Genomic DNA, 18,837 nt, shown 5'->3' with positions numbered 1-18,837 from the left:
AAAAAAAAACAACTCAAGACACTCCACCATCTAACCTACATAAGCTAATGTCTGAATGTCTGTGTCTTTTTGTAAGAACAAAGACAAAACCTTGCTGATGAAAAAATGTCTCAGTTTGGAAAGACAGGTGTCTGCTAAGGAAGGCAAGAGCCTCCCCTGAAATGGAAAATGTAAACCCCCTCCCTCCAAATTGCTATAATTTTGAAATTAAGGGGGACTCTCAGGCAAAGTTATGGGAGCAGGAATAACAGTTCTTTATTAGGGAAGAATATAAAAATAAAATAAACAATGCAGTAAATCAAAACAACACTGACAGAGTCAGAATATAACCTAACACCCTGTGGGTCAGGGTGTTGGTAGCAGTCCAATTGGAATTGTGGCTGCAGTCCTCCTGGAGTAGCAGGTGTGGTTCTGTTAGAGCAGTGATCCTGTAGAAGAGTGTAGTCTTCCTGTAGAAGATCCAGTGGAAGAGGCAGCTGTTCCTCTGGGAATCCAGTGGAAAGGCTGTTCTGCTGTCCCAGAATCTCACATTATAGCCAGTTAGGAATGCTTGGCTCCTCCCTCTGGGCAGAGCATCTCACAATGGGATGCTGTAATTCTATCAGTCATGCAGTGACAGTCAATAGCCCATTAACAGATGATATCTCCCTTGGAGGGAGAATGGGTTGTGGAAGAGATAAGGAAAACTGCCTAATTAACATAACTGCCACACCTCTAACAGATGGCAAATAGAATACACATTGCTTGGCAGTCTAGGACAAAAAAAAAAAGAGGGTTTCAACTGCAAGTTTAACAAGTTGAGAATTTTTTACATTGAGGTGTTGTAATCACTTTAAGTGAGCATAAATCAGCACTGAAGTGTCTGCTTAACCACTTGAGCCTCTGACACCTCCCTCCTTGACTTGGCATTTCACTGTTAAGAGGGATCAGGAAACCAATCTGAATGAAAAAAAGTCTGTTACAATATGTTAAGTTTTATCTCAGATTCATTCCCTGATCCCATTTGCTTCGAGGGTCCATATAGTCTTGAGACAGTATGAAAAAGAGCATAGCACAGTGATAAAATTAACCCACCAAAGAAAAGCATAATATTGCTGCTTTCAGCAGCACACTAGCTCGCTCTGATCATGAAACTATGGTATTAATGGGTGCTAGAAGAGAAAACAAAATAGAAAGCATTTTTAAAGTTTCTAAGTACTTTGAACTTTAAAAGCATCAGCATTAAATAATAATTTAGCAACACTAAATATTAATTTAGTATTGACTTTACATTTTTGAAAACATTCAGTGAGCATGTATCTGAAAATAAGACATGATAAAGTCATCTTCATTCCACCGCTTTGTTGCATGAAAACAATTTTGATTGTTTTCTTTTGTTTTCCCACATACATCTTGCTCACCTTTGAGTACCCTTTTCCTGTGTTTGAAAGTGCTCTTAAAAGCATGTGTCAAGGTACATACAGAACACGTCTGTTAGGTAATGAACATAATATACCTACTTGGTTCAATAGCAGCAGATATGAACGATTGGGCTTCCCTTACTCTCTTCATCACTTCTTCCAGTTCCTTGGCAGCAGCTTGTGGTGTCATTTCAGGAGGCTTCACTATTGCATTATTGGAGTGATTTATTCTAAATTAAGACAAAAAAAAAAACTTTAACTTCCAAACTCTTGAAAAGGAAAAACGAAAAAAAATGAAAGCACCTCAACTTCCATGTATGACTAAAAACCACAAAGTTCGGCAAAACTACAATTTTTTCCTCTAACACTCATCTTTTCTAAGTATATAAAATGTCTGGTTTTTATTGCTTTCAAATCTCATGACTCTTAAATAACTTTGGCACAATATTTCTGTGTTAAATTTTTTTCTAGTACAAGTCTATAACTCTATTTCAGATCAAATTTCTACATTAATACCTACTAATTACATACACATCATATATAAAGCTTAATTAGTACAAAGGACTTTGCAGATTCTCTCACTGTTATGGCTTTCACCAATTCAAGATTGGATGTAGAAATATCTTATTCAATGCCAACCATATTCTTCTTGGAAAAAAAGTTATGTCCAACCTTGAAATTTGAGTTCTATTCTATTGAGAGAAATTTATGCCAAACCGTGAAACTGGAATTGATAAAAATGTTTTGGTTTGTTAACAACAGGTTCATATACTGAAAAAAAAATTAGTCGCACCATTTTGCTACACATAATTCATAAATGTGTGTATAACGATAAAAAGAAATGTCTCATTCAACAGTAATACGGATAATAAATTTCTTACTTCAGTGGCCGGTCTCCAAACATAACTCCATTAAAGGCAAGAGCTCGAGGTACAGAATTTTGGTCTCCAAATTCCACAAAAGCAAATCGTGTTGGTTGTGTCTCATCACCTGCCATTCGCACAAATTTGACTTCTCCAACTTGCTTAAAAAATTCAAGCAGCTGATCTGCTGTTGTAGTCTAGAAAGAGTCAAAGAGCTCAGCTGCAGTAAAATATAGAATTAAAACCACTTATTCAACATATCAGATAATCTAACAGCTACAGATTTTGGAAAGACATCTCATCATCATTACACAGGTGACATGAATTTGGTGATGTTACACTTTAAGAGAGAAAGGTATTTTTTTTCTTCCATTAATCTAAAAAATATATTACAATTTAAAATAGTGCAACCACGAGCCCTGAAGTCCTACATCTAGGTTAAAAAAAGCACTTGTACAGGATTTTGTAGTTTTCAGACAACTTATTTGAAATAACTGATGATACACCTATGTCCAAGATACTGATTGTGAATTTTGATCAACTAAAAAAAAATCCAAGCAGTATTATGAGACTTCACTTTTATCTGTTTTTCTACTAGTTCCAAGCTTGTTTTATTTTATTGCGATCAATAGTAGTTTTATACTTTAGTAGCTACTTTGGCAGTCAAAAAACAAAAAAATCAAACACTTATATTTCCATCAGTCAAAACCAAATTGTTTTTCAATCAGTTGCTGAAAAACAAATTTCTGACAGACCCAACTTTCCTGTCAGAGTAACTCAATTATATTTATGCTAATTTTTCAACTTCTACTGGGACAAATAATTTCTTCTTACTGTACTTAAGCAACTGCAGAGTGTTGTGGGGGACAGCTACCATGCTCTCACAAATTGAGGCATTGTTCCGCTAATATAATCAAGCTGGACATTTGATCAACACCCACAATCATAAATGTTTCTTGAATTCAGTTAGAGTATGATTTCTTTGTTTTCCTGCTAGAATGAATTCCAACAGTCTGGTCTAATCTGATTGGTAAAAGAGCATTCAAGAATTTGAAATATCTCTAGTAAACTTCTATTGGCATCAAGTAATGAAAACTCTTAAAATGTAAGATTGTAATTCACAAATTAACAATTCTGTATCTTCCATTATTATTACCAACAAAACCAAAAAAAGCTACCTGTGAATTCAAGTTTCCAACATAGACTGTTCTTCTAATTTCATCAATCTTTGATGGGTCCACATTCCCTATAATTGGTGGCTGTGGTATTTCTCCCAGTGTTGTAATGTTAGGGTCAAATGCTGCTGCTGGTATAGCCCCCAAAGTGCCAAGTGAAACACCAAGCTGGAAAATATAAAAATAGGATATGCTTTGCAACCAAGCACAGGAAGGAGACACTTCACCTTTTATTACTTGCCTTCCTTGTGCATTTCTATAAAAATAAACCTAATTAATATAGGTAAGACTTTAAACTGTAAGGTCCCAGAATTGAGAATTGAAATTTCTCCTGGGAAATGTTATTTAAAAAGTCACTTTAAAATGATTACTAAATTGGTCTGCTGAGTTCCTGGTTTGAATTTTTTCTCCATCCAAAAATCAACTTCCTTTCCAGCAAAGTTTCTAACCACCAGTAGTTTTTTATGTAACAAAACTACTCTCATTATTTGAAATAATACTTTTATTATTAAACAGAGGGTTATTGTACTGGGTGTGGCTGAGCTGGAGTTCATGTTCCTATAGCAGTCCTCAGAGTGTTGTGCTTTGCATTGGTAGCTAGAAAGGTGTTGATAACATACCAGTGTTTTGGCTACTGCTGAGCAGCACTGGCACAGCATCAACGCTGTCTCTCAACATTCCCCCCATTAAGGGGCTAGGAGTGGGCAAGATCTTGTGAGAGGACACAACCAGACTAGCTGACCCAAATTAACCAAAGAGATATTCCATACCATATGATGTCAGGTCAGATATAAAGCTAAGAAAAGGAGGAGGAAGGGGATGCATTCATTATGTACAGTGTTTGCCTTCCAGAGCAACCACTACACATGCTGGAGCCCTGCTTTCTGGGAAGCAGCTGAACATGGCTCACTGATGGGAAGTAGAGAATAAACTTTTTTTTTCTCTTTGTTTATGCACATGCAAACTTTCACTTTTGCTTTAGTAAACTGCCTTATCTCAACCTATGAGTTCTTATTTTTTCTCCCCTGTCCAGCTGGGAAGGGGAGTGGTAGACCAGCTCGGTGGGCACCTGGTGCCCGGCCAAGGTCAACCCATTAAAGTTATACAGCTTGACTTCCTCTTTGATATTCTGAAATTCACAGATAATTTATTAAATATGTATATTAAAAACAAAGTGAATTTACCTTAGATGGTGTCATGGTTTTGCAAAACCACTACAGATGGTTAGTTTAGAAACAAATGTCTCTAAACACCATTATTACACCAGTCCTGTTTAACATATCAATCTTCATCAATGCTCTGGATGAGGGGATCAAGTGCATCCTTAGCAAATTTGACGACACCAAGATGGGTGGGAGTGTTGATCTGCTGGAGGGTAGGAATGTACTACAGAGGGATATGGATAGGCCGGATTGATGGCCCAAGGCCAACTGTATAAGATTCATCAAGGTGAAGTGCTGAGTACTGCACTTGGGTCACAACAACCCCATGAAACACTACTGCCTTGAGGAAGGGTGGCTGGAAAGCTGCCTGGCAAAAAAGGACCTGGGGATGTTGGTCAACAGCTGGCTGAACATGAGCCAGCCCATGCCCAGGTGGCCAAGAAAGCCACTGGCATCCTGGCTTGTATCAGCAATAGTGTGACCAGCAGGACTAGGAAGTGATTCTTCCCCTGTACTCGGCACTGGTGAGGCCACACCTCTAATACTGTGTTCAGGTTCGGGACCCTCATGACAAGATGCTGGAGTACATCCAAAGAGCAACAGACCTGGTGAAGGGGCTGGAGCAGAAGCCTTTATGAGGAGCCGCTGAGGGAACTGGGTTTATTTAGCCTGGAGAAAGGAGACTCAGGGGAGCCCTTATCACTCTCTACAACTACTTGAAGGGAGGTTGTAGTGAAGCGGGTGTCAGTCACTTCTCTCAAGTAACAAGTGATAGGATGAGAGGAAATAGCCTCAAGTTGTACCAGGGGAGGTTTAAATTGGATATTACAAAACATTTCTTCACCAAATGCTTGTCAAGCAATGGAACAGGCTGCCCAGGGAAGCAGTTGAGTCACCATCTGTGGAGCTATTTAAAAGATGTGTAAACATGGCACTTGGGAACATGGTTTAGTGGTGGACTTGGCAGTGTTAAGATTACAGTTGAACTTGATGATCTTAGAGGTCTTTTCTAACCTAAATTATTCCATGATTATTTAGAGATCATTGCCAACAATTATGCAGTGGAAACTTGAGTAAGCAGTTTTTTAATGAAATACCTAAACTATTACTTCACATATTTTAAGACAAAAAAGCACCAGCATTCTTGTGAACTAAAAATTCTTTTCAAAGTCATCCAATGTCTCTCATACAATGACAGTTATGAACCATAAACAGAAGTAGCCTAAACCTCTAACTGGCGACATTGGATACACTGTTTCGTTATGGAAGGAAGTGGCGGAAGGAAGTGGCGGAAGGAAGTGGCGGAAGGAAGTGGCGGAAGGAAGTGGCGGAAGGAAGTGGCGGAAGGAAGTGGCGGAAGGAAGTGGCGGAAGGAAGGAAGGAAGGAAGGAAGGAAGGAAGGAAGGAAGGAAGGAAGGAAGGAAGGAAGGAATTTGTTTTAGGATGCTGATCAGGACATGATGATGTAGGACAGTTCATGATGACTTCCAAGATCCCAAAGCGATTCAGATTTCCTATACGAGCTTGCTGTGGGATGAGAGCAATCCACTTACTCCACGTCATATAAGTGGCATGATGTTTTGCAGGGATTTTCCCTTTAAACATCCTAGCACTGGTAGCTGGGGTGTCAGAAGAAGCTGTGCTTTGGTGCCAATCACTTCTGAGGCAGCTTGAACTCCTTCATAGGCTACAAGAACCTCTTTTTCAATTGGGGTGTAGCTGGGCTCAGATCCTTTAAATCCCCGACTCCAGAACCAGACAGATCATCCTCAAGTCTCTCCAGGTACATTCTGCCAGAGTCTTCAGGAAGGACCGTTCTCCCTGACTGCGGTGTAGAGCTCATTTTTCACATCCTGTCCTGTCCTGATTGTCCCAAAGACCACTGCATGAGGAATCTCCTATTCAATTTGTTCAAAGGTTTACTGTTGTTCAGGGTCCCACGTGAAATAATTTTTCTTTCAAGTCACAAGGTAGAAAGGGCTTAAAATCTTGTTGAACTCTGGGACATGCATCCTCCAAAAACCCATGATGCCTAGGAAAGCCTGTGTTTGCTTCTTGCTGGTCAGTGGAGACATCACAGCTATCTTATTGATCACCTCTGTTGGAATCTGTCTGCACCTGTCTTCCCATTTTACCCCCAGGAACTTAATTTCCTGGGCAGGTCCCTTGACCTTACTGTGCTTTATGGCAAAACTGGACTTCAGGAAGATTTGGATTATTTTCACCCCTTCCTCAAAAAATTCCTCTGCTGCGTTGCCCCAATGCTCAGGAGTCTTACCACAGAAGAGTCCTCTGAGAGACCAGACAAGGTGTTCAATTGTCTAATGTCTTCTGTCTCTACAGCAATCCCAAAAGCTCACCTGAGGGACAGCTGAACGGCTTTGAGTCCAGCAAGTTGGCTCAATCCACCTTCTCCTTCAGTAACTTCTGCAACCTGTCATGTGGGGCTCCATACGGCTGCTTTCCGCCTTTGTTTCATCCCTACAACATGACAGGAACTGTCAGCGAAAAGAACGCAGCATGTTTCTTCTGCTGGCAGTTGGTTGTATGGTGGAGCTTCCTCGGCATGTGTCACTTGTTTTTTCTCCTCTTCGTCAGAGAGACCAAAGTTTTCACCTTCAGGCCAATTTGTAATTATTTTCAAGATCCCAGGGCGCTTCAGTTTTCCAATATGGGTGCACTGTGTGATGAGAGCAATCCACTTGCTCCATGTGGCATTGGTGGAGTGGTGGGTAGAGGGAACCTTTGCTTTGAACATCCACCCCAGCACCAGTAGTCGGGGTGCCAGGAGGAGTTGTGCTTCTGTGCCAATCACCTCTGAGGCAGCTTGGACTCTTTCATATGCGGGCAACTTCCTTCTCTGTTGGAATGTAGTTGGCTTTGGCCCCTCTGTAACTTTGGCTCCGGAATCCCAGTGGTCAACTCCAAGTCTCACTAGGCACCTTCTGCCAAAGGCTCCAGGACAAACCATGGCTCCTGGCTGTGGAGTAGAGCACGTTCTTCACTTCTGGTCCTGCTCTGACAGGGCCAAGGGCTACGGCATGAGCGATTTCTTACTTGATCTGGGCGAAGGCTTGTTGCCGTTCAGGGCCCCAGTGGGTATTGTTCTTTTTGCAGGTGACTAGGTAGAGAGGGCTCACAGTCTGGCTGTACTCAGGAATATACATTTTCCAAAAGCCTATGGCACCTAAAAAGCTTGTGTTTCCTTCTTGTTGGGCAGTGGAGACATTGCTGTGATCTAATTGATGACATTGGTGGGAATCTAATGCCATCCATTTTGCCACTTTACTCCCAGGAACTGGATCTCTCAAGCAGGTCCCTTGACTTTGCTCTTTTTGATGGCGAAACTGGCTTTCAGGAGAATCTGGATGATCTTCTCTCCTTTCTCAAACACCTCTGCTGCCATGTTCCCCCACACAATGATGTCATCAATGTACTGCAGATGTTCCGGAGCCTCACCCTTTTCTAGCGCAGTCTGGGATCAGTCCATGGCAGATGGTGGGGCTGTGCTTCCACTCCTAGGACAGTTGGTTCCAGGTGTATTGCATGCCCCTCCAGGTGAAGGGAAACTGAGGCCTGCACTCTGCTGCCAGAGGAATGGAGAAAAACACACTGGCAATGTCAGTAGTGGCATACCACTTCACTGCCTTGTACTCCAGCTCGTACTGGAGCTCCAACATGTCCGGCACAGCAGCGCTCAATGGTGGAGTCACTTCATTCAAGGCACGATAGTCCACAGTAAATCTCCATTCTCCAAATTTGTGTACAGGCCAAATGGGACTGTTGAAGGGTGAGTAGGCCTTGCTGACTACCCCTTGGCTCTCCAGCTCATGGATCATCTTGTGGATGGGAATCACAGCATCTTGAGTTGTCCGGTACTGCTGGCGGTACACTGTCGAGGTGGCAATTGGTACTCGTTGCTCTTCCCCTTTCAGAAGACCTACTGCAGATGAGTTCTTTGATAGTCCAGGCAAGGTGTTCAATGGCTTAACGCCCTCTGTCTCCACAGCAGCTATTCCAAATGCCCACCTGAGTCCCTCTGGGTCTTTGAAATACCCACTTTGAAGGAAGTCTATGCCCAAAATGCACAGGGCCTCTGGGCCAGTCACAATGGAATGTTTCTTCCACTCATTTTCAGTCAGGCTCACCTCAGCTTCCACCAGGGTCAAAGTATCCTATTGCAAAAACATCCTATTGCAGCATTTTATTATGAAGAACTCTTTCAATTTAACTATGATCTTTTAGTAATTTATTAGGAGGTGGATAGCATTGCTACTGCATCAAATTAATGGGTATAGTGAAGGAACAACAACTAAAATGAACACAACCAAATACAGTATTTAACCACTATTTTGCAATCTGAGAAACTGAAAGAAACACCCAGGAAAGGTAGTACATGGACATCTTGTGATCTACCCTCTCGGCACCACAGCTAAATCCTCACTGATTTAGCATATGAGAAGACAACATCCACAGATCAGATCGTTTTTGTTCTCTGAATACAGAGAGGCTACTGAGTATAAAGGAAAACCAGAAATCAATCAGAGACTGAATTTTACTTACTGTAGTTAAAGGGGTTGGTGTAGGTATAGGAAGCAACCCTGCACCGGGCATCAGACTTGTCATAGTAGGAGCAGGTGCCAATAGAGAAAGGGCTTTGGCTTCATCTGGGATTTTACCTGAAGAAGCAAAGAAAGGCATTACACAGAGTTGGAACACTACACAGATGTTACTCTTTCTATGATTTTACAATTACCCTTGCATTTAAAAAAGTAATAAATAAGAATGAATCTATTTACCAGATCCTTACAAAGAAAGAGATATGGACTTAAGTATTTCCTTTTACCCTGCGTCTACTAGGAAAAACAAAAGTGAGCAGAACTTCAAAGACTAGCAATGTCATTAATGGATTATTATTTTTAAAACTGAATAATGTACACAATTATTTAACACTTGGAGCTATGGGTCACCTGTACTGGAAACTTAATGTTCATGAACCAAACGATATCAAGCATGGACGCTTTCCCGGGGCGGTGTTTTCACGGTGATCGAAAGCTGTTTTACACATGACAACCGTTCGTGTTGGCTGCATCACTAATAGCACACAGAACATCAGATACAGAAAAGAAGAACATTTTTTTAAAGTTTAATCCCCAGAAATGGCAAATAACCAAATCAGTTAAAAAAAAGAAAGAAACAAAGTATGTGTTAAGTGAAATTCATGAGCTTTTTCACCCTCTGGAGTTATCTACTTTTGATGTAAAAATAAATAAAAATAAAAAAAGCCCTACTGTGACTCCACACAAGACATACTACAAATGAAGTTGGGAGTGGAGGGAGGGCTGAAAAATTCATATTTGTACTGTCTTACATTCTAGGTCACCTCAGTTTATCTAAATTTTTGATAAATTTGCTTTAAATTTACTGAAATTAAAGAGAATCATAACTTATCAGCTAAGCAAGCTATATTTCCTACTATTTCAACCATATTATATTTTCCCTGTCATGCAAAAAGTTTAAGCAATATCTAATCTGAACTAAACACAGGTTTCATTGAAAGTTAGTTACAATTAGACTGCTAAATAAATAATAAAAATCTTCAAAAATCAAAAGATGCAATAGTTAATTACAAATGCAATTAAAAGTATGTTTTAAATTTGAAATGCAAAGGCATTTAAACTGGTACAAATATTAAACACTGAACTGAAAAAATAAAGAAGTGCTAATTACATTAGTTATCTATGATTTATTCAAAATTACTGGAGTAACTGTATATATGCTACCTATCTGAGCCCTTTGATATTACCCCATGCACTTTAATAATGTAAATGCTTTTATTTAAAAATTGTTTTAAAAGTCAAGGTATATACAAATACTGTGCCAGTGACTTTTACTGCTTTGGTTCAAACTTTATGTGTTTTAACTATAATGCCCTTAACTTCAGAATTTTAAAATTATTATAAATATTGTTCTCAAAACCCAAATTATTATATTATTTTCAAAACACTGTGCAATTTTAGCTATATTTGTGAAAATAAACCCCACAGGAATCATACTACTTAAAAAAATAAAAAGACAAAAGTTGCAAACCTGTTCTACAGATCTGCATCAAGGACTTGGTTAGAGTTGGAGATACAAAGGACAAGACAAATATAAATGAAAATTAATTTATATATAGCATGAGTGGATTAGAAAAGATAAAATAACAGTACTCTTCTTTTTTCTCACACCTTCTATTTAGAGTTATTTAAATTTTGAGGCATCTTGCTCCTTAATATGTAACAAACCACTTTATTTTGCTATCTAAAGGAGAAAAATAGGAAAGTTATTAACAAATAAGAATTAAGTGTGCTATTATGTCTTCCAGGGCTTTTAGAAAAACATCGATAAATCTGAGTCATCATCGCAATGCTGAGCACTCTTAACAGGTCTCATTTTGAACTCAGGCATGCAATGAGAGGTGTACTTGATTTGACAGACTGCTCATGAGAATCAGGTACCTTGCCTCACATCCTGCCTGCTATTTAGCTAGCTAACAGGCTTCCAAATATACAGTTCCAACAACTGTGTGTGCAAATTAGGCATACAATTATATACCAGTTCTTCTGAAAAACAAAATACTTAAGCGTTTTCAAATGATTGCTGAGTCAGCATCTTGCAATTAACGGGATACTCATAGAGGTTTCTACAGGATCAACAGACATGGCTCAAGTAAATTTAATGGCTCCTAAAGTGGTACATCTGCATTGTAATTTAGATCCTTGGTCAAGAATATACATAAGCATATGCCTAATTTAAGTATGCACTTACATACAGCCAATTCAATACACACTTAACCAGATAAACTTAAGAGATGCTTAAGACATTTAGCCCTTTTAGATAGGAAATGAGTTATGCATATGCATATAACTAAACTGACAGGGAGTCAAGTTCAGAAATGTACTTAAATACAATTCTAAACTTTAAGGATATGGTTCACCTTACTGAAATAATTGCAATTATTCATTATTCATTTGCTCAAACATTGCTTAAGGAATCAATTGAACAATTTCAGTTAAATAAACTATTATAGTTTAAAAAAATGAATTACATACATATATAAACTGTAAAGTTAGCAGCGTTTTTTCCAGAATACTTTGGTCCCTCAACAACATAATGTTTAATGTTAAATACAAAATCTAGTTGATGAGGTCCATGCCACAAAGATATGTTTATTTATTTTATTCAAGAATGAAGAAAGGTCTACCTCTACAGACAGAACTCTGAAAATTTGTTTGTATTTTCAGATACTGTCTTTTGAAAAGATACCCCTTTCTAGGTTTTAAGTTTTTAAGATCAGGTTAAACTTTTAAACAATTCTATAGAAAATAAACCGTTGAGGGCAAAAAAAAAACCCAAAACCAAAACCCTGAAATATCTTGCAAATTTATTTCCCTTGTTTTTAGACAGTTTTGAAAAACAAATTAATATGTAAGGCCAAATAACCTCAGAAGTTACAGCCTCCATTAATTTATTTTAAAAAGGGATACAAGCCCACAAAAATACAACAAAATATGTCAGTAATGACATAACAAATTAGGACACTTTCATTTAAGAATAACTGTTTTGGTTTTTAAACTCATGGTATTTGAAAGCTGAATGGAAATGAGGCAAATATATTTTTTTTCTAATAAGGGAAACAAGCAAAATAAATTTGCCACATCTATACCGCATCCTTAGAAATATTTATTTGAATGCATGAGTGTTTAGTAAATTAGATTCTATGATCATTTATTTATTTATTTATTTTTCACTTTGCAAAGGAATCTGAAAGTAAATGTAGAATTAGCTCTGTATTACCTAGAGATACCTTATGCTTCTTCAGAAATTTAGTTTTCCTAAGTGCTTAAGAGCCCTAGTCAATCTAGTCTGTACCAAAATCCATTTTGTTAAATGCTAAACAGAAATACCTGTGTTAAGCAGGTACTAATCGCAGTATTTTTATCACTGTCCATGTGCTCAGAAATTAATTTCTTACTCTTTATACTGAAACTACATGGTTAATCCTCTCATCACACCAAAACAGCTTCAAAAATAACTAAAGTACATTTCTTTTTTAAATACTTTCTTTTTACATTTACTTGAAAGAATTTTAAAGGAATTGGGGTTTTTTTACTATTTTAAATCAATGGAAAATGCACACTTACAAATAAAATAATTTCCGTGTGATTCAGTTCATGATTCTTATTGGATTTAGCAGCAGAGATTAAAGAGATTACAACTACTTGTAATTACTTCAACTGGCACAGCTAAATCCAACAGAGATCACGAAGCTCTTCCCAGCTACAGTTCTCAGCTTGGTGCATTATGAGAATCAAGCCAATTGGTCCCAATGTAGCTGGCTGGGAAGAGTAATGCTTGAGGACTAGACACATTACCTGGTCCAGCACTTTTGTTTCACAAGAACAAACATCATTTAGGGATAAGAACTTCCTCAATCACTCCAGCATGAACTGCCAGGGCTTCTGAGATTGTGAGATGATAATTTGGTTTTAACCTCTTCTTGAAATAATGACCACTGCAGCATGCAAAAGTGCAATACACACATACACACACACACACACACAAAACTTTTCAATCTTCCCATGAATAAGAGTGTTGAAAGACAATGTGCCTCACAACACATTCCAAAAAAAATCTCAGGCTGCATTTGTACTTATGAGTGGTAAACAGTTTTTTCTAAAAATTACAAAAACAAAAGGATGAAATCTTACTGCCACTGACCTCACTGGAGCAAGGTTTCATCAGAAGCAAACAAATATTTCATGACATTCAATACTCATGAAAGCTCAATATCAGAAATAATTATTTTAAACTCTTCTTATTAGATATAAATAGAAACCCTTCTTTTAAACAGATCATGCAGCCTAAAAGTACTCTGCTGAGAAAAGGAAAAATAGCAGAGAAAAAGAATGATTTTACTTTGTAAAGTTAATTTCTCCAGAAAGTTTTAACTTTTCTTTCAAGATAAGCTCATAAAGCATAACATATGAAAGAATGCATCCTAAAACTGATATAGTTTTCACTATTCCAGTCTGACACAATGTGTTCATCTGTTGAATTTAGATGCTTAAATGTATTCCAAACAAAACTTATCCATAGCTCACAGCATAAAACTTAAACATATCCTAAATTCTCTGTATACCATCCACAAGTACCTTCAGGTCAACTTCAAAATGAAACACTATGAACCCTTTACAAAGCATAATTTTTTTTCAGAGCTGAATTACCAGTTCACAAGTACAAGGGTAAGGGATTTAACAGAACAAAACAAAAAGGAAAAAAAATTAAAAAGTGAGAATACAAGAAACAAAGGAAGGAAAGCAAAATAAATTGAAAACAGAGACAGGGCGTCCATCTTCAGCAGGTCAGACTTCGATCTCATTTCCCCCATGAAGGTTTCACTTGGCGGCAGGTTTAGTGGCATGGCAAACAATGCCTAACTCAGGCAAGTGTAACAGGTCTGCCTTGGCCAGTCTAGTCATCTAATAATGCACAAATATCACACAGAGAAAACATACAAAACCAAATTAATAGTCAAAATCCATCTACTAGACAATGTGGACATAAAATTTAGAATTATTAGGGTGGTATCTTTGTTTATCTTTCAACTTTTGTGTTCTCACTGTAATGTTTAAAGAAAAACTTAATGATACACACAAAAGAAAGTTATATTTTGACAACTTGATAATGTTAATTAATTTACAATTATATTTTTGTTAAATTGCTTATTAAATGTCACAAAATGAACACTGTTTTCATTGTGCAGTGGTTCCTTCCTCATACTCTTAATTTACCACTGTTTAAATACACTACAAATTTCAGATTTTATTCTGTTTTCTAAAACCAAGTTTTCAGAGTTTCATTTTACCCCTTCTATATGTTTAATTCAGCACATGAAACATTTTATTGCTGGCACTGATGGCTACTGATATAATTTAACCTTTTAGTAGAATATAGCCATTGTTATTTTTAAAGCCCATTGTACACTCCACTGATTCCATTAACAATTATACATAGTGAATAAAAAATGTTGCACTATGGTCTCAGAAAGTTAAACCTATATGAATTCACATCTTCGCAAATTGAAATTAGTTATTCTGTTAGAAAGTTACATGAAAACAGCATTCTGACTTGAAAATAGAAATTGACCTCACAACCCAATCACTTGTTCACCTAATTATATATAAATCTCTGTGGGGTCCAGAATGGTCTGGAACAGCGACAGTTTTTCTGTAACACATTTTCTGAGAAATACCTAATAAGTCAGCTACAAACAGGGTTGGAACAAGATTTCTCAGAACTTTGATTTTATTCTTCTTCCCCTCATTGTCTGCCATAAAGAGACACAGGAAAACGTAGCTCTACCTGCCTGTTGTCATATCACATCATGCAGTGATCTCAAGAAAAATACCAGGAAGTGTTGTTCATTCATTAGGTAGCAATCTTTCCTCTCTGGCAGTACTGAACCAGTGTTAAGATTCTGAAGAATTTGCAGTCAATTACTTAAGGGCAATTTTTCAATAAGGATCATGTTCTGATACATTTTGCCTACCCAAAGCCTTTACAAAGCTTCAAGTGGATACAGCAATATCCTCTTTGTGGTTTAAGAACAAGTTCCAAAAATAAAACCCAAAAGTCCCCCAAACAAACCATAAAAGCAACTAAAAATCTAGGCTTCACAGACTTGTCAATATGTCCATGTTAACAAGGCTACAAGAATAGACAGTGTACTGTAGGTCATCTAAGAGTCTATGAAATTTTTAAGACTTCTCAGAGTTTGCTAGGAAAACCCCAGACCATCACTGCAGCAGCACTAATCTCATACTGTCTAGATCATCATGTGGCAAACATGCCAAAATATGGCACTCTGGGACCACTGTTAAACTCCAAAAAGTCAACAGTATTTTTTGAACCAAAACCTGACTATTGAAGTTATAAAAGTCCTGTTAATAGCAGATATTTCTGAACTTGCTGCAGTTTATGGATCAATCTTTCTAAATATTTTTGTTCATGGCAAAACAGCTATCATGTGAAGTTATCTTTACTCCATCAACTGGAATACTCCACTCCAAAGAGGCAATCCAGATCCAAATGGGCAAATGGTCAATTTCCACAATTATCACAATGAAGTCAATGGGGCTCTGCCTAACTCAGGTGATCTGCCTACAGTAAGTAGAGCCATGCTTCATAGAACTGCATTTAAATCTGGGATAGTATACTAACAATAAGAACTACCTTGTATTCAACACATGTGAAATCAGGACCTCAAAGCTAGTTAAAGAAACACTTGTAAATTTAGCATTCACTTTATTTTACTGAGTTAGAAAAATATTTTACACTAGAAGCATTCTGTACAGTTGATTGCATTTTTAAAGATATCTAAAAGAAGAGTACCAGTATGCATAAGAAAGACTTTTTATTGCACACAAAGTAATATTTTTCCACAGGAACAAGAAAGAAAAATTGAAACTTTTTTTATTAAAGTAGAAAGTAAATATTTATATTCAAACAGCAATTACCATCACAAATGCAAAATACATAAGATTAGATTAAAATAGTCAAATGCATATATAACGTCTACAAGACAAAATTGGAATTTGGTCGAAAAAATTGAAAAATAATTACTATTAAAAAAAACCCCAAAACCAAAACACCACACCAAGGGCAACACATTAAGATCCAAACTGCAGTGTTATCACAGTGCCAGGAAACTGCTTTATCTTTCCAGTGCTCCATTGACTTCAGAGAGAACTTTGTGTGGGAATAAGCTTGCCAATACAAACTATAATGAAGAGTATTAGTTTATCTTATTTTCCCACAAAATATGTAATAACTGTGGAAAATTGAACTATCCTAATTTAAATCAACTTTTTTTTTTTCTAATGCTGGATTTCAGTTTAATCTAGATAATTTGGTTTCTTCATTTGATTTTCAATTTTGTTTCAAGGCTTTTTTTTTACAGAAATAAAATCAAATAACAGAGCACTGCCTCTTTAGATAGAAAGCTTAAAACAATTAGCAGACAGGACAAAGACTAACATTACAGAAGAATGTCTAAAATACCAACCTTCTGCGCAGGGCACAACTATCAAAGCTCTGTCAATAAAAACCGTGTTAGTTAGATGCTGGGCCACACCAACACTTGATGCTTCACGAAACTTAATATAACATACTTTGGAGGAAAAAGTAAGAGGTGTGTTGCTGCAAGATAAAAGGAAAAAAAACCAACAATTAGCCATATTAAATAAATGTATGCATATATTTTCAGCTATTATTTCTTAATTAAAAACAAAGTTAGATTTCCTGGAAAAGTTACCCAAAAGACAAGTATAGAAATTTACTACTTTGTCTACTTAAAAATTTACTAATTTTTACAACATTTACAAATTTACTAATTTGCCTTGTCACTTAAAAACTCATAATATAGCCCCTCCTTCTTTTTAAAGGAAACTTACAGAAGCCAAAAGCCCAAATTAACAAGGCTGATTTTCTTTACGAATCTTGCTAAACAAAATTACACTGTTATTGTAAATAGCATATTTACAGGACACTTTTGTCAAGTAAATAATGTATAGTTTATCTTTTATCCTCCAGATAAAACTTGTTTAAAAACATCAGTGTCCAACGGAGGGCCAAGAGGATGGTGAAGTGCCTTGAGGGGAAGCCATATAAGGAGCAGCTGAAATCACTTGGTCTGTTCAGCCTGAAGAAGACTGAGAGGGATCTCATCACAGTCTACAACTTCCTTGTGAGGAGGAGGAGCAGACATTGCTCTCTCCTCTGTGTGACCAGTGACAGGACCCAAGGGAACATCATGAAGCTGTCAGGGGATTTTTAGGTTAGATATTAGGAAAAGGTTCTTCACCCAGAGGGTGGTTGAGCACTGGAACAGGGTCCCCAGGGAATTGGTCACAGCCCCAAGCCTGACGGAGTTCAAGAAGCATTTGAACAATACTCCCAGGTACATGGTGTGATTCTTGGGATGGTGCTGTGCAGAGCTGGGGATTGGACTTTGATGAACCTTGTGGGTCCCTTTCAACTCAGGGTATTCCATAATTCTAAGACAATAAGCCCAGTCATTTTTAGTGTATCATTTGGATATTATCCCATATTAACTGATATTCTTTCTTAGGCCTTCACAAAAGAAATTTTGTTAAATCATATTAAGATAAAAACACATTCTTGAGAATTCTTACAATTGTTACATCTTAGTTCACTAATGTAACAAATATCCTTTTTATCATCTTATCTTAGTTTGACCTGGTGTGGTACAGGATAACACTGGAGGAAGTAGGAAGAATTCACTATTAGACTAGAATAAAGAAGGAAATTAAAAATACGTATGTTGGGTAACTTGCTTTTCCATTAGAAAGTACACCAACAGATTGATCAGAAAGCACAATATGCAAATTTTGTAATCTTGATCAAAAACAAAGTTTGCTTTAAAAGATGTATTCCTTTGCTTTTAGTTAGTTTTAGCTGGCTGAGGCAAAGAAGTTCCCTGGACTGTGTTTTTTGTCTTTTCTTTGGACCTCTTGGAACCTGCTCTGGACTGAACACCCAGGGGAGCACCGGCAGCTCGCACCTGTGGCCACCGGGCCGGGCCTGGCCGCGGCATTTCCAGCACTGAGGGACTGATAAGAAAGAGACTGAGTGAGCTGAGCTGCAACCCGGGCACGGGGGGGAGGGAGTTTCTCAGTTTGTCATCTCTTTTAGAGCAGCAAGGGGTTTTATTGTTTAATATTGTTTAGGTTCTATTGTTTAATAAACAGTTTTTTTCCACTTTTCTCCAAAGAGGTATTTTCTCCCGGACCAGTTGGGGGGAGGGGCCGATTGAATTTACCTTCCTACCAGAGCCCCTTTGGGACTCTCTCCCAAATTTGCTCTAAACAAGGACACATACATCTTTTGGCGCCCAACACGTGGCCCGAGAAAGTGGAAAAAAGCTCTATTGTGTGTGTTGGTTGTGCTCACTCTGTAGTGAGTTAAAGCAGTCAATAGCCATGCGGCTGGAATTCATAACGTCTCTTGCGGTGGAGACCTTCATGTGGTTCTGGTCGCTAGACCTTTCTGAGGTTTCGATACCTTTCTGGTCACTAGGATTATTGTCCATAATACGTAATTTTTACGGTAGAGGGGCACGGATTGGAATAGCTCTTGTGCTGGCCTTGGTGATAATGATTTATAGGGCGTT

At 37.7% G+C, this 18,837-nt stretch overlaps 1 protein-coding gene across 2 annotated transcripts in view; it reads right to left on the bottom strand.

Annotated features, from left to right (window-relative positions):
* The window catches only part of LOC102036510 (splicing regulatory glutamine/lysine-rich protein 1-like), a 73,297-nt gene that overhangs the window by 42,236 nt on the left and 12,224 nt on the right, over positions 1–18,837 (bottom strand). Inside the window, exons 2-6 of one of the 2 annotated variants that reach the window (XM_005431123.2) lie at positions 16,711–16,844; positions 9,165–9,280; positions 3,442–3,606; positions 2,282–2,460; positions 1,500–1,630 (exon numbers count right to left, since the gene is read on the bottom strand). In XM_005431123.2, coding sequence (XP_005431180.1) covers positions 1,500–1,630; positions 2,282–2,460; positions 3,442–3,606; positions 9,165–9,280; positions 16,711–16,844 — 725 coding nt within the window. The remainder of the gene's footprint in view (positions 1–1,499; positions 1,631–2,281; positions 2,461–3,441; positions 3,607–9,164; positions 9,281–16,710; positions 16,845–18,837) is intronic. The other variant, XM_031065417.1, reaches the window with a different exon arrangement.

This window comes from Geospiza fortis, unplaced genomic scaffold, assembly GCF_000277835.1.
Source record: "Geospiza fortis unplaced genomic scaffold, GeoFor_1.0 scaffold372, whole genome shotgun sequence".
Taxonomy (NCBI): Eukaryota; Metazoa; Chordata; class Aves; order Passeriformes; family Thraupidae; genus Geospiza; species Geospiza fortis.
The sequence above is the reverse complement of the archived record's forward strand: the minus strand, read 5'-3'. Positions and strand labels throughout refer to the sequence as shown.